Below are 20,294 nucleotides of genomic sequence, written 5' to 3' on the forward strand. Positions count from 1 at the left end.
ACACAGTGATGCGGTTCAGGGACCATCAGAGGACAGGAGACAGGCCGTCCTCTGATGGACACAGAGTGAAACGGTTCAGGGACCATCAGACAGGAGACAGGCCGTCCTCTGATGGACACACAGTGATGCGGTTCAGGGACCATCAGAGGACAGGAGACAGGCCGTCCTCTGATGGATACACAGTGATGCGGTTCAGGGACCATCAGAGGACAGGAGACAGGCCGTCCTCTGATGGACACAGAGTGAAACGGTTCAGGGACCATCAGACAGGAGACAGGCTGTCCTCTGATGGACAGGGACCACAGCGGGTCCAATCAGCTTTAAAACAACCAGAACAAACATTAAACCGAACAGGAAGTCAGCATGAAGCCTTTATGACCAATAAAATCCCTAAAACCAACATTTAAAGATCCCCATGATGGTTGTTGAGTCCTCGCTGACGTCCCAGAGTTCGATGGCAGGTCGATGATGACTCCGCCCACTTTTTCTGATTGCGTCAGCTGGAGTTTGAGACGCCCGGGAGGACGCCGTGTCTCAGCCTGAAGGTGGCAGCGGCGTCATGAACTCGTTGTTTTCAGCTTCTGTTAATCGTTTTATCAGGACACGTTAAAAACAGGAAACAAGTTTAACTTTCTGTAAATATGTGAATAAATCAAACCCACGTTTCACGGATCTGTAACGGACTAAAGGGATATTCTGGTCATTCTGAGGTGGCGTTCTGTGGAAAGGTTAGGAGCAGTTAATATCTTACCTGCAGTAGATCTGATGAGCTGATGGCTAGTCTTAATTTATTTTACTTTAGTCTTCAGTTTAATCACATTTCTCCCGCCGCCATTTTGTCTCAGGAACACTTCAGACCTGGTCAAACTCGCCTGACGGATCTGAGAAACAAACAAACGTTTCGAGACCTTTTAGAGACTCGCTCGTCAACAGTAGCAGCTGCCTGTAGCACTTCCTAATCTGGAACAAGTGTGTTGTGGTTTAAAGTGTTCAGACTAGCCCTGAGCTCATCAGTCCCGTTTCCTGCAGCAGGTAAGATGTTTACTGCTCTGGTGGCTGAGCGGAGGCGGAGAGCGGCTGCTCCACTTTGTTTCTGTTGGGGATCGAACCTCCGGCCTCTGCTTCTCTCGGTGGTGGCTCACGCTGTCGTTACCATCTTCATCACTTCCTCTTTTTGTTCTTCACTGGAGTTGATCTGAGATGATTTCTGTCGAGCACAAAACCCAATGTTTGTTTGTTTGTTCTCTCTTCCCTCCGGTCGTCTCCTCAGAGTCTCCACCGAGTTTGAGAGAAACGGGAGACCTGAGGGCTCAAGGTGAGCTTACCTGTCCCCCCCCCCGAATCTACCAGAATGTAGTTTTTTTGCTTTGTTTGCAGCCGATGGGAGCAGCTGAAGCTTGGGCTGATTTTTGCTGCATGGCTCTGTTAGCATGGCATGTTTGTTTCTGTGCACGCCCTGAAAACGCTGAATATAAGAAGCTGCTTTTCATCTGTGAAAAACCCAGAACTGTTTTAGAGATTAATAATAAAATATTAATGAATTCAAAAAGTGAAAACGACTTGACACCTGAACGCCTCACGGAGACACAAACTGCATCAGGATGAAATAAAATCTGCGAGGCAGTTAGTTTTCCACATTTATCCTGTTTGTTTGTTTGTAAACCGCTTCAGATCATAAAACAAAGACAAACAGAGTTAAATAAACCGCAACATGTCAGAAAAATAAAAACAATAAATCTGAGTTTAAAGGCAAAACAAAAGCAACCACAGGAGTCGATGATATTCTGGGTTTTTCAAATAAATTTCCTTTTCCTTTAAAAGAAACTGAGGCTCAGTTTGAAGCCGACGACAAAATGTAGTAAAATGATCTTTGAAAATGAAATTTAATGGAAAAATAAAATGATTTTAAATAGTTGAAAGATAAATAACACTTTTATGACATAAAAATGCCAAAGATGAACAGAAAGATTGAAATAAATCTGAGGACTTTCACTAAATTTTGTCAGTTTTAGATGTTTTCTTTGTTTTTTAGGATTAATTAACAGCTGAAGTCTTATATTATGGTTCCGTCTGCACTACTTTAAACTTTATAAAGTTTTAGTTCTCAGAAAGGCTGTAGTGCCCACGCTCTGCCAGCAGGTGGCGACGGCGCTCAGCACAGAAGGAAGATGGTTCTCTGATGCAGTTTCAGCTCACGGTTGTGAATGAATGAATGCACATCACCGTCGTAGCTGCTGCCACGCCAAATTTGACCTCCATGTCTGTAAAACTGACTGAGCTGCAGCCCTTTTTATGTGACTTTCAAGAGATATTTTGCTAACAATCTGTCCGGAGTAGTGTGGACGGGGCCTAAAAGGTGATTCCTTCCAATCAGAACCCTGTGTTTCTTCTGCCGACAGTCGCCATGTACCTGGGGATCAAAAAGGGGAAGGTAAAGACGGTAAACCCCGCTCCCTCCGATTCACTTGGAGTATGAGAACCACCTCCTCCATGGAGCCCGGCGACATCATGCGGGAGATCCGTAAGGTCCTGGACGCCAACAGCTGCGACTACGAGCAGCAGGAGAGCTTCCTGCTGCTCTGCGTCCACGGAGACGGGCGGGCTGAAAACCTGGTCCAGTGGGAGATGGAGGTTTGCAAACTGCCCCGTCTCTCGCTCAACGGCGTCCGCTTCAAACGGATATCCGGATCGTCCATCGCTTTCAAAAACATTGCTTCCAAAATCGCCAACGAGTTAAAACTATGAAGAACCCCATGTGTATAAAACTAAATCTACGGAGAGGTATTTAAGCTGTACAATCATCTGAGTAGCAGTCTCCAAATGTCCTTTTTTTAAACTAAATCCAGAGTCTGTATTGAATGTTCTAATGTAGATAAAAGCTTTTGGCAATAATTACTAATCTGAGTCTGACAGAAACCCGAGCAGAGGAGTTACGCTGTGAATGTGGACACGAAAAGCATTTCTGCTCTTATTTATTTCACCTCTTTGGTTCTTTTCTGGACAAGAAAAAAAAAATGACGTAGCTTTCTGTTTTTCTGTGTAAATAATGTATCTTACTTTGAAAAAATGGCTTCACTGCTTTTTTTTTGTATTTTGTTAAAAGTAGAAATGATGGAGAGTCTGTAAATGCCCACATGGTTCAAAGGTCACTCATGTCCCATTAAAGTATCTGTCGACTTTAATGCTCAGTCTGATCATTACAGTGTACTTTACTTTATACTTCAGGAGTACCACATGTTTCAGCTCTGGGTCAGTGTGGGAACGACTTATTTAACAAATGATAACAGAAACCAGAAGTTAGTATTAAAGCCTGGATGATGATGATGATGATGTCATGACTTTGGAAGCTTTTGATTGGTTAACATTAGAGTTAAAGGCAGACCTCACTCTTTGTGTTGCATCATGGGAAAATCTAAAGACACCAGGAAGAGAATCAACCTCCACACCTCGTCTTTGAGGGAGACTGTTCTGTTCTGGTGTGAGCGTCGTCTACGGACGGGTTCTGCTGCAGGAGGACCGGTGGACTTCAGGAAGTTAAAGCTGGGACACTAACAGGTCTTCAGGTGGACAGCGTCCCCCAGCAGAGGGACAGATCTGATCTCAGGCTCAGAGCTGAAAAGACGAACGGGACAAAAGTCCAAACTGCTGGAAGTTTGTGGAAGGAAACCTGAAACATGTGACCCGAGTCAGACGGGTTAAAGATGGAAACAGAAAAGTTTTAATCTGAGTTCATGTCAGACGGGGAGGAAGGATTAAGTTGTGTCTGTATGTAAACATCTGGAGGGGGGGGCAGATGTTTAACCTTCAGAGAAATGATCAGGACCAGTTTCAACATGAACTTTTTATTTCTTCACCTCACAAGAACGTTTCAGTTTAAATACATCTAAAGACGGAGTGGGGGGTCCGGTCCGGGGGGGCGGTTACTTCTGGGCAGGCATCAGGTCGTCGATGGGCTGACCCTTCTCCAGCTTCTTCTCCATCTCCACCAGCAGTTTGACTCCATCCACCACCATCTGCACCAGCTCCACCTCAGAGAAGCCCAGTCTGTCAGCATTGGAGATGTCAAAGACTCCGCCCACAGCCGCCGTGTCGACGCCACCTGATGAGAGAAACTCTCGGGTCTGAGTCTCTGACCCCAGGAAGAACAAAGATGGAAGAACGAAGCTCTGCTCACCGGTTCCACGTTTCTGGAGCCTCAGTCTCTTGAGAATCTCCTCAAACTTGGCGTGCTTGCTCATGTTGGGCAGCTTCACGTGCACGCCCGCGCGCAGGCCGGTCCCCAGGTTGGACGGACAGGTGAGGATGTATCCCAGGTGGTCGTTCCACATGAAGTCACGGCCCCGCTCTTTGAACAGGCTCTCGATCTGAACACACATTCATGTCTTACATCAGCCCCTCGTTTCTGACATCATCAGGAGGTCCCCCCCCACACACCTTGGTGAGCCCGGTACAGAACCGGGTGAACACCTCCTTCATGTTCCCTCCTTTCTGCATGGAGATGACCCGCAGGTGGTCCTCCTCATTCACCCACACCAGGAACGTCTTGTTGTCGTTGTGCCTGAAGGAAACGTTACTTCAGACTCGTCAGTGGAAAAACCATCGAAGACGGGACAAATGATGGCATCTTACCAGATTCCCCTGGCATCGGGCCAGTCCCGGGCCATCCCCGAGGCCAGCAGCAGAGGAGACACCGGCTTGTCAAACAGGAAGTGGTCGTCGATGAGCTGCTGCTGCTCGGCCTCCGTCATGTTCTTTAGGGCGTAGTATTTCCCCTTCAGGTCTCCAGTCAGAGCGTCCAGAGCTCGGGGGACAAAGCAAACATAAATAAGTCACAGTTCAGCTGCGCTGAGAAAAGCCCTGAAAGTCCATCACTGAAGTCGACATGAGTCCAGTTTATTTTAAAGTTCTGTTTCAGCTTTTAAACTGTAGAAATCTGCTTCTCTTTAGGATTTAACCTGAAGTTTCCTGTTAGCCTGTATCTGCCTGATGGAACCACCAGGGGGCACTCATCACTAAGGCGGGCTGACTCAGAGAACCCATCAGAACCCAGGAGGACTTTACCTTCAATCGAGAGCTTCTCCACAGCCCGCCGCTCTCCTCGGCTGCAGTGGGGGGGCAGACAGAAACCACGGATGCTGCGACCCGTTCGGACTCGGGAGCTCAGAACATAGTTGGGGTCGAGGTCGTCTCCACCCTGAAACAGACATGAGGCTGAGTACAGATGTGGCACAGGTCCAGTCTGGGTCCTGGGGTGTGTGTGTGTGTGTGTGTGTGTGTGTGGGGGGGGGGGTACCTTCAGGTTGTCAGCGTTCAGGTCCGTCTTGTGCTTGTCTGTGGGTTTGTAGCCTCCGTGTCGGTCCTGGATCACAATGTCCAGCAGCTCTTTAAAGACCTCGAAGGTCTCCTCGTCTCCTGCGACGGCGCCCACAGTCATGATGAAGGGGTGACCTGAACACAGGGTCAACAGGGTCACACAGAGTCGACAATCCTCACAGGTCTCAGGACGGGTTCTGTTACTGTACCAGGATTATCAACCCCTGTCTGAATGACATCATCTATGGTGAAGCCGTTGGGTGTGGCCCTCCTCCTCAGCTCCTGGTACATACTCAGGGTTAAAACCTTGGCCATGTGGTTGTTGCACTGACTGAGGTCTGGGTACTCCTCCTCAGCTGACAGCCTCTTCACCGTCAGCTTGGCCATTTTCTCAGAGCTAAACAGGGTGAGGATGAGCTGCCCGTCATGTTGAAGGGTTAAACAGTTCAGGAGACTTTAAGGAGTCTCCAGCAGGAAAAAAACAACATCTGAACCTGGAAGCAGTTAGGGATTATAAGCAGCTGCTTTCCAGGACTTATGTAACAGTTAATCTAAAGCATCTGCTGGAAGGTTATGCAATAATGCTCTGAAAAAGAGGCCCGCTTGGAGGAGGAGGGAAGTTCTAAGAATCGGTTCCCCATGTCGGGAAATCCTGCCCCATGTTCCTACTCCTGAGGTCACGGTGCAAAAAGAACCAGATTCTCTCAGAGAGAACCGCTGCAGAGCAGAGTTTAAAAACGTGTAATATTTCAAGTTTAAGTTTATTTACCTGGGTTATCAACCCCAGTCTGAATGACATCATCCAGAGTAAATCCGTTAGGAGTCTCTTTGCTCCTCAGCCGCTCGTACAGGTCAGGGGTCAGCACCTTGGCCATATGATTGTTGTGTTTACTGAGGTCCGGAAATTCCTGCTCCGAGGAAAACTTCAGCTTCACCAGGTTGTGCGTGTTACCGAAAGGCATGACTGTTTCCTGGACGGACGGTGAGGAGAGACACGGTCAGAACCTCCCTGACTGGACCAGGTGAACAGTCCGTCTGCTCCGCCCAGTCATCGAAAGGTGAATAAAATGGACCAAAATGAAATGAAACGAGTCCTACCTGAGGTTTCCGGTCAGCTATGAGAGTTTGTTCAGAGGAGCAGCCGTTCTCGGTGTGAGCTGAGGAAGAGCAGCTCTCAGCTTCTCATCAGGGTTTATAGCCGAACATCTCGGCTCTTATTGGTCGGTATTTGTGGTCCATTCATTTAATTGGACATCGGGCTCAGACTGCCTCTGCCTCTCTGCAGCTTACATTAACCAGCTGCCCATAAAAACCTCACATCGGAAATTCGTTAGAATAAAGTCATTAACTTTTCTGGAGTATTTTATCTTTTCGAGTAAAATTTTAAAAGTGTTGCTTCTTACGGAAAATTATAATTAGTATTTATTTTTGTCATTTTAAAACTTAAACAGTGTTTGTTAACATCTATGTTTAGTTTATGGGAAGTTAAGCTTTAAAAAGCAGCAGGGTTTTTGTCTGTTCGGAGCTCGGTACCGTGGGTTGGCTGATTCGCTCCAACTTCCGGTCTGTCTGACTCCACTTCCGCCGAAAACAACCCACATGTTGGCTGAATGATTGAGGGTAGCTGTCTCTTTCTCCCCACAGGCGCTGTTCTTTACCATTTAACGAGACTGTTTTCATTCTCATTGTTTTACAACCGACAGAAGGTGGGTCCAACGTTTCTAACGGTTCTTCAGGCACTAAAGGGACGTTAATAACAGAAACTAGCTCTGCTAACATTAGCATACAATAACTAGCTCAAACAGAAAAGTTGTTTTATTTAAACACAGTTCATGTTTACCGACTTTACCTGAGCAGGTGAGGAAAATCAGCCCAAGGAGATACTTTGTCCAAATGTTTTAACGGTTCTTGTTCCAAACGAATGTTAGCCAGCAGCAACAGAAACAAGTTAAGATAGCGTTAGCATATGCTAAGCTAACTCTAGCTTATGTTTAACAAGCTCACATTCTCAAACTCAGACGTTTTCACAAAAACAGCTCGTGCTTACACACTTTACCTGGGCAGGTGAAGACAACAACTTAAAGAGAAAGCGGTTCCAAGTTTTTAACGGTTTCTGTCATTCTCAAATGATTGCTAACCAACAGTAGCAGAAACTGGCCAAGCTAACGTCAGCATATATTTAACTACCTCTAACATTAAAACACGAAAATTTTAATAAAGACTATTTTCATGTTTAAAAACTTTATCTGAGCAGTTGAGGAAAGCAACTTAAAGAGATAGATGTTCCAAAGTCTTTAACGGTTTTTAGGGTTCTAAACGGCCGTTAGCCAACGGCAGCAGAGGCTTGCTAAGCTAACGTCAACATAAGCTTAAAATTCCAAACAATTTTATTTTTTTAAATGTAGACACAACTTATGTCTGCACACTTTTTGCACTGTGACCCCTGTGTAGGTTTCGGGTTAGACGAAGGAAAAAAAAATAAATTTACTCAAAAATTGCCTGTCTGTGTTAGCTTCAGGCAGCTAACGGCTAACTAACCAATCCAACGGTTACCTGACTGTTAGTTACTGAAATTAGATCCACCATCTTTTTGTTTCGTCGAGTTTCCTTTCAGTTACAATAATAACAGATTTACTGAACTAAAGGTGATAAAATAACTTCCAGTAATTGAACTTAAAACAATTCAACGTTAAACAGAAACTCTTGGCAACAATCTTATTTTTTAATCCAGTTTTTTTTTTTTTTCCTGAGAAATAAAGATAAAAAATAATCTCACTTACAGCTCCTCAATGTTTTCAGACATTTTCCTATCTCCTTTTTTTCCTTTCTTCTGCTTTTTGTCTCTTCAGTTGGATAAATCTCAGCTCTTAGTGTGCAGTTAAGAATTTTAGTTTTTGGGAAAAAACGTCTAAGTGTTACCATGGCAACGCGGACGCTTGTGGGATTCAAACGTAAAAACTTTATTTATAAATCACTTTTAAAACAAACAACGCCTGGAATAAAAAAAAACTCACAAACTTCTAAAAGTCATTGACAGGGAATACTGAGCTCCGAATCACTGCTGAAGAAGCTGAAACTGAAATCAGAGCAAAAGCCGAAAATATCAAAACAAAAACTATTATATTATTATTTGTTCTTATAAGTGAGTTTTGTTGTTCCAGCAGTCTGAACCACTGTGTGGACTGTGATCAATATTTCTGAATATATTTTTACTGTGAGCAGAGGTGAACTCCGGTCTTATTTTCCTGCAGAGAGACCGGGCCTGCCATGAGTTTTGTGGAATATTCGGATCTTATCCAAGACGGGGATGTCGTCATTGTTTACCTCGGTCACAACTCCGTGATGCCCGTCAAAGTGCAGCACGGCGCCCAGACGCAGACGCGCTACGGAGCCATCCGCCATTCCTCGGACCTCATCGGCCAGCGCTACGGGTCAAAGGTCACTTGCAGCAAAGGCGGGTGGGTGCAGGTGATGCACCCCACGCCAGAACTTTGGACCGTGTCCCTGCCCCACCGCACCCAGATTCTCTACACCACAGACATCTCCATCATCACCATGATGCTGGAGCTGAAGCCCGGATCGGTCGTCTGTGAGTCAGGTGAGAGATGCTGCGATGTTACTGACGCCATGACAGGTGGGCAATCATGTAATCAGGCAGTGTCTTTGGGTCTGTTAGCAGCTGTACGGTGTGCTCAGTTGTGCCGTTCTCAGCAGCAGACGCATGAAAGCACATCTGAAACTGGACGTTTCAGAAATCAAACCTGCAGGAGTCAGCAGCATTTACAGTTCAAGCCTGTTATTGTAGGTAAGATGGCAGATTACGCTGTGCTGGTAAATTACACTCTGAAAGCTTAAAGCGTGTTATTACTGTATGAGAGGCACGCCTCCACCCAGGCTGACGGGTCACTGGTAGAGGTAAAATATTCACCTCAGTTATTTCCTTACCACTTTATCTATAAAGCATTTAAAACAGCAACAAGGTCGATCAAAGTGCTGCACAATAAAACAAACAAGTACAGTCATTGTGAAGGCAGTAAAAGTATGTTTTTAAAGGAGATTTAAATCATCTTGACAGGTTTGTAGATGGATTAGGACCCAGACTGCAGGCTGACATGGAGAGTTTAAGGCGAAACCTAAATATTTATTTAATGAAAGTTTAATGAGGAAATGACCAGAGGCTGAATATAAAGAGCTGAGGGTGGCTGGAAGGTTAACAGCTGAGGCCAACAGGTAGAGGAGAACAGGTGAGGTGGGTGTGGCAGGCTGACTGAGGACAGGTGGATATATGAAACAAGGAATCAAAGTACAGGAAACAAAGAATGATCCCGACACGTCTGACCTTCCTTTAAAGACAAAACAATCATTTAATTTTCTGTTTTCAGTCAGTTATTTCTGGTCTCTACAACAAAAACATGATCTTTACTTAACAAAAATCTGACTGTTCAGTTTATTCTGTTAATTTTGCAACAGAAGCCTTTTCTTTGACGGATTCTTTAGTCTTAATTTGGCTCCTGTGCCTCAATAATTTATCCCTGTTTGCACCTGAGGGTCATAAAACTTCCTCTGATGGGTTTCAGGATCATTCAGACTCCAGATTAATTCACTGCTCTGTCAGCTTCACTTCCATTCGTTTAATTACACCCAGCCGAGTGTGTGGGAGTGTTTCGTCTCATTCAGAGCAGCGAGGTGTGTGTGTGTGTGTGTGTGTGTGTGGGGTTCAGTTCTCCATCATGTTTCCTGCTGATGGTGACGTGGTGCAGACTGTAAATGAATGACCGTTTGGGTCTGCAGCGGCGCCGTCCGAACTCTGATCACCCCGAGAGTTAAAGAAAACTTTGTAGAAAGGGACATTAAAGAGACATTCTGTGGTATAAATATAAACAACATCTTACCTGTTGTAGATGGCTCTTTAAATGACATCAGTGTGGAGTTTGACAGGACTGATGAGCTAACAGCTAGTCTGAACACAACTAAGACTGAAGTGGGTGGCTGTAAAGCCTCACAGCGGTTCATGTGAACAGTTTCAACCTTTAAACTGCTGACAGTTTTACATTAATTGGTTGTTTTGGCAGAAATCTCATCAAACTCCTGCAGGAAGTGACCGCAGGTGGCATAGAATATGCTACAGCTAGCTGCTGCTGCTGCTTGTGCTTCGAACAAGCAGAGTTCATGTAAATAATGTGATAAGTTTATAAAATTAGCTTCTAATGATCTGTGATTGGAGTTGTTTTAAGACAGCAGGACGCAGTGTCTCCATCTGTCTCCATCTGTCTCTGTCTCCGTCTGTCTCAGTCTGTCTCTTTCCACGGGCGCTAATGTGTTGTACAGAGTCTTAGCGCTGCGTCGCCCGTGAATAAAACTTAGACGTCTGACGGGAACCCTGAAGTTGAAGCTGAAACAGGAAGGGTTCAGGTTTTAGTCCCGCCCCCTCTGTGTGAAACAACAAATCACGCCTCAGATAATTCTGTCAGCCTCGCTGATTCCTGCAGATCTTCTCTTGCTGCTGTTTGTCCAAACATTCAGTTCTCTAATATTTAGCTGTGATTAGTCATTTCATGCTTAAAAGTAAAGTCATGTGACACCATGATTGGGAGTAGGCGGGGCTTAAATCCCCTGATCTGTGGAGCACAGACTCTACACACAGCCATGACTTACATCTAAATGTATCAGAAAACTGACCCAGTGGTTATATTTCACCATGCTGGTGAGACGACCCACCCCTGGGTGTCTTCACGTCTCACCCAGGTGCCGATCGGCGCCTCGTTTGTCTCGTTATGTCGGCGCTGATCGGCCCGAGGTTCTGTGGAGGGCGGAGCTTCTTACAGACACAGATGTTGTCACGTAGTCACGCCGACCCGGTTCTAATGGTCACCTTGGTGGCGCTGAGCTTCCCACTGTTAATTATTAGTCTTTTTATCAGCTTCACACGGAGGAGGTGAAACTCGCAGGCAGCCGACAGACGAACAATTGGTCCTGAAAATAAAACCAGAGGGAAACTTTGAGACCGGTGCTGGTCCAGAAACAAACCCAGGAGGAGTCTGCAGCACCTCTACAGGAGGGGTTGGACTTCTCACTTCTGATGGGTTAATTTATAAAAACAAAAAGCTTTAAAACAGTTAATTTTTACATCATCAACCTATAAAACCCCAAACTACTCCGAGCAAAAGGCTAGCTAAGAGCTAAAGTAGCTTAGGAAACCAGGAACAGACAGCAGCTGAAGCAGATTTTAGAGAACAACGTTATTAAAACGAACTGAAGGGATCTCCATGTGTTTCTATGGGGGAAATGTTTGTAAATAAAGTTTAAATATTTAGAAAAGTATAAAAGTTTATTAGTTTTTAACTAATCCTGCAGACATGGCCTCCCTGGTGGAGGGAATGAAACAAATAAAACAACCTGAACACATGGAGACATGAGAGGAACCCTGAAGGCTCTGTTGGGTCAGAACCATGGTTCTGGAACCTGGGTTTGTTTTGGTCCCAGCTGTGAGTCAGAGGACAGCTGCTGGACAGACTCAGTTCTTGTTGTGAAGGAGACAATTAGTCATGATTTTCACTTCCTTTTTCTTTCCACTGTTAAACATTTCCAAGCAGCTGTTGGTCACATGTTCCCGCTGCTCAAAATGGCTCCAACTCGTCTGGTTCTGCAGCTCAAACGGACCGGTCCGTGTTCTTGTTTCGATGCTTTCAGTGACGAACAGATTCAAGATTTCTGTCACCCTCCTGACTTCGTTGTTTTACTCCTGTCTCTGTTTGTCTGCAGCTCAGTCATGGTGTGGTAGTAGCTGAGAGTCATCCTCAAACTCTCTGAGCTGCAAGATCTCGCAGTACGGCACGAGGTTTCAAACTGCAGCGTTCAACATGCATTCCTTAAAGAAACCCGAGCCATGTTGTATTTTTGGAACCAGAGTCTGCTCACTGAGGCTGAATCCTCGATACTGAAGTCCAAACTCACTTCTTTAAGCCTCAGATAACTAAGAAAAACTAACTAGCTGTAAACAGCAGCGAGGTAAGAATCAACAAGTTTTTCCTTCCTTAAAAACTGTCCTGGAGCTTCTGGTCCTGGTCCTCCTGGGGCTTCTGGTCCTGGTCCTCCAGAGGCTTCTGGTCCTGGTCCTCCAGGGGCTTCTGGTCCTGGTCCTCCAGAGGCTTCTGGTCCTGGTCCTCCAGGGGCTTCTGGTCCTGGTCCTCCAGGGGCTTCTGGTCCTGGGCCTCTTGGGGCTTCTGGTCCTGGTCCTCCAGGGGCTTCTGGTCCTGGGCCTCTTGGGGCTTCTGGTCCTGGTTCTACATGTAATGGATCTGGAAGTCCCAGCAGACGTGGGAGCGTCTTCCTGCCGTAACAGGAAGTGCTCTAACTTCCTGGTCAGGACGGTGGGGGATTGTCACACGTGTCCTCCTGAGGAAGTGCATCCTGTTCAGGATTCTGTAACAATATCTTCAGATAAGATGTTTTGATTTAAACAGAAACCTACAGAACCGGTTCTGCTCAGGTTCTGCTCGAGTTCTTTAGTGGAACTTCTCTCCAGGATTCTGGTGTTTTAGTCTCCATCAGATGTTTCCTCGGGCCTGCAGATGAATCCTGATCTGAAGAGGGTTTTTGGAACCTCGGACTAAAGAAATGCTGCTTTAATCACAAATGTTTTTTACTCTTCTAAAGTTCAGTTACTCAGGGCTTTTAGTTCAGTTAAACAGGAAGAAGTTCTTCACCGTGAAGACACCGTAAACATTTCTTTCTTTCCTGCTGGTTGTCAGCAGCGGCTCATCGGAGGTTTCTGTCAGCGTTCGGCTGTCGGATGAACACTGCCCTCTTTGTGGCCGTCCTAACAAAGGAGCCGCTGACGTAATGTCAGGAGGAAGAGGAGGAAGAGTACGGGTGGAGGATGGGATCTGCTGGTTCTGACCCTCTGTAGTCTGTGAATCACATGACCGTCATGTGACCACCAGGAACCTTACAGGAAGGTCTTCTGTCCTTTCTGAGACACCTCGACGTGTCTGAATCTGATCACCTGATATTTGAATCTGCGTTCAGACAAATCAGTTATCTTCGTCTCTAAACCTTAAACAGTTAACTTTCATCTAACCTCAGTCCCGACCAATCAGACCATCGTTCTGTGATTGATTGTTCTGTGTTCCAGGTACCGGCAGCGGCTCCCTGTCCCACGCCATCCTGCGCACCGTGGCCCCCACCGGCCACCTGCACACCGTGGAGTTCCACGAGCAGCGGGCTCAGAAGGTGGCCGAGGAGTTCAGGGAGCACCGAGTGGATCATCTGGTCACCGTCCGGAACCAGGACGTGTGCAAGGACGGGTTCGGCGTGAAGGGGGTGGCGGACGCCGTCTTCCTGGACATCCCCAGCCCCTGGGAGGCGGTGGGACACGCCATGGCTGCTCTGAAGAAGCACGGTGAGGTGGACCGAGTCCAGGACCCGTTTAGGTTGGTCCTCACAGGTCTGCGCTCCGAGCCGGATCAGTACGGCTTCACATCAAGGTCACAACAAGACAGGGAGAAGGAAGAAGCTGTGCAAAAGTCTTGGGCCATGACACAAAGTGTCAGACTTCCTTGTGATTGTTTAAAGTGGTCAGCAGAGCTCAGAGCATTGTTGGACACGTCCCCCACAGAAGTGGTCTTTGTATTGTCCTTGTGTTATTTAGGAACACTCGGTCCACGTGTGGCTGCAGACAGTCACCTGACGGGGATGTTTCTGTGACTCGCCCGGCTGCAGGAACGTGACCGTGACTGAGCGCGGGTTAAATTTATCCTCCACCCCCCAGTTTGGTTTCTCTGCTCCACAACCGTCCTCATGCCAGTCCATAGTTACAGGAGAACTAAATAAACTGAGGGGGGTCGACAGCGTGTCGGCGTCTCTGAGGTAACCGGGATCTACGGCGTGCCCGGGCAGGCGGTCAGGGTGGCGTACGGATCAGCTGCTTTTAGGTTTGGATGTTAATGTTTCACAAAGAACTGAAGTCTGGGTCAAAAAGGAGGAGAGGATGGATGGATGGATGGACGGATGGATGTTGGATGGATGGATGTTGGTTGGATGTTGGTTGGATGGATGGATGGATGTTGGTTGGATGATCAGCTGACTGAAACATCGTTTCTCCTCCAGCTGTAGAAACGAGGCGTTAGTTTCTGTGTTTCAGACTCCATGTTTGATTTTTCCTCGGTTAAATGTGGGAAAAGCGGAATAAACGGATCGTTTGTTGGATTCTGTCCCAGATTCCCTGCAGAGACGAAGCCCGGTTCTAAACACTGAGACCCAGTTCACTGAAGAATTCACCCTGCTCCTCCCCCTCCTCACCACCAACTCCCTTTTATGGTGCCATGGCTACATATTCCTTTCATGAGCTGTTGGCCTTCACACACACACACACACACACACACACACACACACACGCTGCAGAGGCCATCTCATGACCATACTGGGTATTGCTGCCAGCAGAAAGCTGCTGATTGTGGCTCCACGTGGAAAACTTTCATTTTCTTCTGGCTGCCGAGTGTGTCCAGTTTATCTCCGTCTCAGAAACGCTTCAGCCCTGAAAGACGTAAAAGTCGACTAAGATCAGGACAAGAAGCTGCTTCATGGGCAGAGCGGCACAATGAAGCTTGTGTTTGTAGCTTTTATTTACCAAACCGTGTACTGGGTAAAGTTTACTCTTTGACAGAATGTAAACACTGGCACCTTTTAAAGCTGAAGGAGCTGAACGTTAAATGTTCGGTGAATAACTCAGAATGATGGAGCTGAACGTTTCATGATTACATCTACGAACAGGAACTTTATTTCTGAGCTTCTCTCAGGGAACACGTCTCCTCTGTTCTGTAATTTTCCTGATGTTCTGGCTGCAGCCCAGGACTCTGACAGGAACCCTGATCCTCGGTCTTATGACTGTAATGTTTTATAAGCCGGGCGTTGAAGAGTCGAGGACTCTGGTGTAATGATCAACCCGGCGGCGCCTGGCTGCTCGACCCGGTTACCAGGAGACGGTGAAGTTCTGCTTGTTTGAGGAACGGCTGCGGTCTGATGATGGTTATCAGACTCTGCAGATTTCACCTGATTTTATCCAGGAAGTCACGTCTCCGTCAGAAACATTAAAGACCCACGAGGTTCTGCAGGAAGCTGAAGGGTTAATGTTGTGGACGATGATTGGAAATAAAAAAAAAAAGGACTTTTTATGATCGGCTCCTGGGGTCAAAGTTCACAGACGTGAGCAGAAGCACAGTTATGATAAAGTTTATGTTTCCGACTTTCTTCTCTCTGAGTTCCACCAGGTGGACGGATTTGTCCTCTGTGCTCCACCAGGTGGACGGATTTGTCCTCTGAGAAAGGAGAAAATGTTGCTTCAGCCGAGGAACTCCGTCGTTTCCTTTGGGTCCTGAGATATTTTGCTAACAGACAGAAACCTCGTCGATCTTGAAGTCAGAACTTCAGGGGTTCAGGTTAAGAGCTGAAGATAAATAATCACAGCTCCTGTCTGCAGCAGGAGGCGAAGCTACGGGCCGAGGAGGCGGAGTCTGAACCCAGCTCCAAACGTATCTCAGGAGCTTTAACAAGGAAACAAGGAGGGCGATCATGTTTTTTCTGTCTGAGTCTTACTGAAACTCTAAGAAAGTCATCACAAACTGCTTCAAGATGGCCGCCACAGCCAGTCGACAGTAGCTGAGTGGGTAAACCTGGGTCAGGCAGGTTTGAAGCTCCGGGGTGGCGGGCGACATGCATTCCTCATGGCGGTCTCTGTGTGTGCGTCTCCTGCAGGAGGCCGGCTCTGCTCCTTCTCGCCGTGCATCGAGCAGGTCCAGAGGACGTGCGAGGCGCTGGCGGACCACGGCTTCCAGGAGATCAGCACCGTGGAGGTTCTGCTGCGGGTCCACGACGTCCGGACCGTCTCCCTGCCCCTGCCCGACTTCGGACCTGAGCCGGGCGCCGGTGAGGAGGCCGTTCCAAGCCCCGCCTCCGTCTCCATAAAGACGACCACGCCGCCCAGAGAAATGCCGGGTCACACGGGATACCTGAGCTTCGCTACCAAACCCAGAACCTGAAGGTGGAGCGGGTTGTTCTGGGTCAGACAGAACCGAGCTTCAGTTTCCTGGTACCGGTCTGCTGCTTGCATCAAGCAGGAGGAAACCAGACAAACAGTTCAACTTTTTATTTTATAAACAGAAATAACTTTAGTGCCCGACACCGGGAACACTTTGATGTTCGAGGAAAGAAGAAAAGGAAATAAATCTTTTAGTTGTTTGACGGCTGAAGTCTGAGTTTGTTAATAAAATAATCCACCCAAATCAGGATCATTTCTCCGTCTTTGATCATTTGAATCTTTTAACAGGCGAGAAATTAGCTCCGCTTCAACAGGTGAGGTTTTCTGACAGGGAACCTTTCCTTCCATCAGGGAACTCTGAGGAACCTTCAGTAACGTTCCTGCGTTTGTTCCAGCTCTCACAAAGTGACCTGAAGTCACAGAAGAATGAAACATTAAATGTTTTTTGTTGGGTTTTCGGAGCCGGAGGAACCTGAGGAACCTGAGGAACCTGAGGAGCGGCTCACCTCCGCAGACCAGAACCGGAGGTCTAATCCGCCCACCTGAGGCCGGGAATAGCAGCTCTGAGCTTCTTAATCAGCTTGTTTTCTGAACTCCTGAGCTGAAACCCGACAAACATTCACTCCTGAAACCTCACAGAGCTGCACGGGCCGAGCCGGCACGCGACTGGATCCTCGGGTCGGCCCCGCCTCCTCGGGTCACGTTTGTTTCAAAAAGCAAAAATAAATCTGATGGATGACGTCACCAGTGATGCAGAGATTCTTTTGGATCTGAGTTTGTCGTATTTCTTTTATTAAATCACACTAAGAACCGATTCCTTTCTGTGTTTGTAAAGTTTGTTTGGCCGTCCTGACTCGTTAATCCCGGGGAGACTGGAGGAGACTCGGAGGAGACCCGGAGGAAGACGGGGAAATTAGCCCTGATCAGATTAGAGGCTGAGAAAGATAAAGCTCTTAAACGAGCGTCTCGGTCAGAAACATCAGGATCTGCAGGTTTTAGAAGCGAGCAGAGAGTCTGTGGAGGGTCAGGGTCTGAGCTGAAGGAACCAATCAGCTCTCAGGGCATTATCTGACGTTAGCAACATGTTCGATGACCCGAGGGAAGAAGGTCTCGTTGGTTTCATCAGTCCTTTCACAGCCGTTACATAAAACCTCCAGGCCTGAGTCCTGGAAGGTCCTTAAACTCTCCTTTAGGAGGGACTCAAAGATCTCCGTCCCTGAAGGTCCCTCCTGTGTTGGGTTCACAGGTTCTGATCTCCACGTTGGTGGACCTCAGGTCTGATGATCCCATCATCACCCTTTGGTCCAGGGCTGCCTGGTACCAGCTGAGGACAGAGGTCCAACCACAGATCAGGGGGGCTGCTCCTCCCAGTCACAACTCTTCAGGTGGTCCCCCTTCCAGGACACCATCCAGAGACTCTAAAAAAGCCGGATTATCTCTTTAGTTGATGAGCAGAAACCTCTGAGGCGCTCAGCTGGAGGCCTGCTGGCATCTCCACCCACCTGCTGGCTCTTCAGGAGGACAGAGTCCAGCCCAGCTCCAACAAGTCGGGTCCAGAGTCTTCGATTAGGACCCTGTCCTCTCCTGACACCTGTCTCACTTCACCTGGGCGGTCCTTCCCCAGGAGCCAAGGCCCGGCTCCAGTCTCTGTTCCCTGTGGTCCTCCTTCATGAAGGTCTTCTTCTGACCCCTCCCTGATCATGAGAGACCCCTCAGGACCTGAAGGATCAGGACCAGGATCTGCAGGGTGACTCAGAGGACCTGGAACGGATCTTCAGCAGAGTTTCTGACCTGCAGCTGTTTGTGTTTTACTTCAGCGGATCGTTTTTACGGCTCAGAGGCAGTTTGTTCACCCGATCATCTGTGACCCGCTTTCTCACAACCAGGGACAAAAGTTTCCGTCCTGCCGGCTCGGATCTGATTACTGAATCAAATATTCATCAGAATCTTCGGTTCAGGCGTTCAGGCGTCGCTCTTCATCAGAAAGTTTCCACGGATCAGAACCTGACGTGAACTGATGACCTTTTTATTAAATTAAATTAAATCGTTACAGACAGGAAGGAACTGCAGGCGGATAAAGTTATGGCTTAAATATGGCGGGTGATATGCATTCCTTCAGGGAACTGCAGGTTTCAGTGATTAAACTTCGGATAATTTCTTGTTTCTGCAGCCAAAATACGACTATGTGCTACTTTAGCTGTTTCAGCTGAAGGCTGCTCTGACTTCTGGTTTCTGTAACTTTTATACTTTTTAAAATATTTACCTTTATTTACAAAAAATCCTCCCATAGAAACAGATGGACAGGGACATTGGTAGACTGGGACACTGGAGGACAGGGACGCTGTTGTTCCTGCAGAATCCGGGTCACAGCAGTTGTGAGTCTCGGTGGTTCCCGGGTCGTTCTTGGACAGCAGAACCAGTCCCCGTCCATCTAAGGGGACAGATGACTTCTGTCCAACAGATCCTGTCTTTGCTGTTTTTAAAGTCGTTTATATTTTATCTTTTATAAAAACTTTGTCTCCAACTGGACGTCCCCTCCCTAATCTGTGAAGTGAAACAGGAAACGTCCACACCTCCAGCTGTGTGTGTGTGTGTGTGTGTTATCAGCCTGTCCTGCGTGTCTCTGACGTCTCCAGGCTGTCAGCTGAGTCTTTGTCTCGGTCCTTGCCCCTCTGATAAAATCTCTGCAGACATTTTGTTCTGAATCGTTTCCAGGAGAGGAGAATAAATATTTCTCACACGTTTCAGAGAAAAAACACTTGTCCCTGCCCTTCAAAATAAAAGCCTTTTCTTGCCATCGACTGCATTTATAACTGATTTCTCTGGAAAACGTGTTTGACTTGGTAGAAACAGTGGGAGGAGCCTTTATTCTTATTAAAAACTGTTTCTGTGGGACTGGAGACTCTAGGACTTCCCGGTGGGACGTTTTGGGACATTGTCCTTCTGGAAGACCCGTCCACGATCCGTCTTCAGTGTCCTGGCTGAAGAACGAAGGTTCTACGGCTCACAGCTCCGTCTGTCGGCCTGAGAGCTTCAGCAGAAAAACTGCCCCAAACTATAATGTTCCCACCTCCGTGCTCAACTGTGTGTGTGTGTGTGGGGGGGGGTCTGATTGGTCGGTTGGTTGGTTACCTGGTTGGCTGGTTATCTGGTCGGTTAACTGGTTGGTTGGTTAACTGGCTGGTTACCTGGTTGGTTACCTGGTTGGCTGTAATCTGTAGGAGCCTGAATTCTCTCCGGGTTCTAGAGGATCAAATATTTGTTTTTCTTCCTCCTTCAGTCTGAAGTTCTCTGAGGTTTTCTTGTTTTCAGACAAGGAACCTGAACTTCCTCCCTGGTTTCCCTGTGGACAGCCAGGCTCTCATTGTGTCCAATCAGAGTGAAGCTGTGAGCGCAGCAGTGATGGTTGGCTGCCCTCTGCAGCTCAGACTGAGCCTCTTCACCCCGAGAGCGCAGCTTCCTGTCCTCCACGGCAGAAACCGTCTGTCCCCGAGCTTCAGGCTGTCAGGAGACGGGCGATCATGTAACCATCGCCTGCAGTTGGGCGTGACCTGATGGAAACAAAGATATCTGATATTTTTTAATAAAAGTGTCTCACTGAGCGTCACGAGAAGAAACCAGCTCGTCCCCTGGAATCACTGAAGGGACAGTTTGGACAGAATTAAAAATGGCTTCCAGACACAAGACGCGTCTCAGACTGTTTGAGAGAAGTTGGCAGCTGAGGTCTGTCGTTTCTGACGAACTCTCGGTGGGAAATATGAAGTCAAACTTTGTCAGGAAGTCACCGTTAGCGTCCCTCAGACTGAGGTCCAACATCTGGTCCAACACCTGGTCCAACATCTGGTCCAACACCTGGTCCAACACCTGGTCCAACATCTGGTCCAACATCTGGTCCAACATCTGGTCCAACACCTGGTCCAACATCTGGTCCAACACCTGGTCCAAC

The 20,294-nt window shown here is 47.4% G+C and overlaps 3 protein-coding genes across 26 annotated transcripts in view; 2 read left to right on the forward strand and 1 right to left on the reverse strand.

Annotated features, from left to right (window-relative positions):
• mark3a (MAP/microtubule affinity-regulating kinase 3a) overlaps nucleotides 1–3,182 on the forward strand; it is a 29,690-nt gene extending 26,508 nt beyond the window's left edge. For 8 of the 21 annotated variants that reach the window (XM_037977989.1, XM_037977993.1, XM_037978002.1 and 5 more), the window contains 2 exons: nucleotides 1,271–1,315; nucleotides 2,400–3,182. In XM_037977989.1, the coding sequence (XP_037833917.1) occupies nucleotides 1,271–1,315; nucleotides 2,400–2,745 (391 nt within the window). In that variant the 3' untranslated portion in view covers nucleotides 2,746–3,182. Of the gene's footprint in view, nucleotides 1–1,270; nucleotides 1,316–2,399 lie in introns of those variants that run through there. The other 13 variants (XM_037977990.1, XM_017407742.3, XM_025004054.2 and 10 more) reach the window with 6 other exon arrangements.
• Nucleotides 3,183–3,826: 644 nt separating this feature from the next.
• ckba (creatine kinase, brain a) lies at nucleotides 3,827–8,131 on the reverse strand. Of its 3 annotated transcripts, none has more exons than XM_037978008.1 (8): nucleotides 8,094–8,131; nucleotides 5,523–5,710; nucleotides 5,294–5,448; nucleotides 5,062–5,194; nucleotides 4,630–4,801; nucleotides 4,435–4,558; nucleotides 4,175–4,364; nucleotides 3,827–4,099 (listed from the first exon to the last, which is right to left on the reverse strand). In XM_037978008.1, the coding sequence occupies exons 1-8, from the start codon at nucleotides 8,114–8,116 to the stop codon at nucleotides 3,921–3,923; spliced, it is 1,164 nt and encodes a 387-aa protein (XP_037833936.1). In that variant the 5' UTR covers nucleotides 8,117–8,131; the 3' UTR covers nucleotides 3,827–3,920. The 3 variants fall into 3 exon arrangements, with proteins under 3 accessions (XP_037833936.1, XP_017263319.1, XP_024859841.1); XM_017407830.3 differs by lacking the exons at nucleotides 5,523–5,710; nucleotides 8,094–8,131 and adding exons at nucleotides 6,083–6,284; nucleotides 6,412–6,566; XM_025004073.2 differs by lacking the exons at nucleotides 5,523–5,710; nucleotides 8,094–8,131 and adding exons at nucleotides 6,083–6,284; nucleotides 6,412–6,567 and having other exon boundaries at nucleotides 5,062–5,448.
• Nucleotides 6,233–16,598, forward strand: trmt61a (tRNA methyltransferase 61A). Of its 2 annotated transcripts, none has more exons than XM_037978010.1 (4): nucleotides 6,233–6,371; nucleotides 8,565–8,911; nucleotides 13,448–13,714; nucleotides 16,066–16,598. In XM_037978010.1, exons 2-4 carry the CDS (start codon nucleotides 8,581–8,583, stop codon nucleotides 16,347–16,349), a joined length of 882 nt encoding a protein of 293 aa, XP_037833938.1. In that variant the 5' UTR covers nucleotides 6,233–6,371; nucleotides 8,565–8,580; the 3' UTR covers nucleotides 16,350–16,598. The 2 variants fall into 2 exon arrangements, with proteins under 2 accessions (XP_037833938.1, XP_017263320.1); XM_017407831.3 differs by lacking the exon at nucleotides 6,233–6,371 and adding an exon at nucleotides 6,881–7,019.
• Nucleotides 16,599–20,294: the final 3,696 nt, after the last annotated feature.

This window comes from Kryptolebias marmoratus, linkage group LG10, assembly GCF_001649575.2.
Source record: "Kryptolebias marmoratus isolate JLee-2015 linkage group LG10, ASM164957v2, whole genome shotgun sequence".
Taxonomy (NCBI): domain Eukaryota; kingdom Metazoa; phylum Chordata; class Actinopteri; order Cyprinodontiformes; family Rivulidae; genus Kryptolebias; species Kryptolebias marmoratus.

Bases quoted from the DNA above. Each gene is read 5' to 3' on its own strand.
- ckba (XM_025004073.2), bottom strand. From the start codon at position 6,275: ATGCCTTTCGGTAACACGCACAACCTGGTGAAGCTGAAGTTTTCCTCG. The intron at 4,802-5,061 runs GTAAAGTCCTCC...TTGTCCCCCGAG, and splicing joins GGAGAAGCTCTCGATTGAAG to CTCTGGACGCTCTGACTGGA. The intron at 4,559-4,629 runs GTAAGATGCCAT...CGTTTCCTTCAG, and splicing joins CCCGATGCCAGGGGAATCTG to GCACAACGACAACAAGACGT.
- trmt61a (XM_037978010.1), top strand. From the start codon at position 8,581: ATGAGTTTTGTGGAATATTCGGATCTTATCCAAGACGGGGATGTCGTC. The intron at 8,912-13,447 runs GTGAGAGATGCT...TCTGTGTTCCAG, and splicing joins ATCGGTCGTCTGTGAGTCAG to GTACCGGCAGCGGCTCCCTG. The intron at 13,715-16,065 runs GTGAGGTGGACC...CGTCTCCTGCAG, and splicing joins GGCTGCTCTGAAGAAGCACG to GAGGCCGGCTCTGCTCCTTC.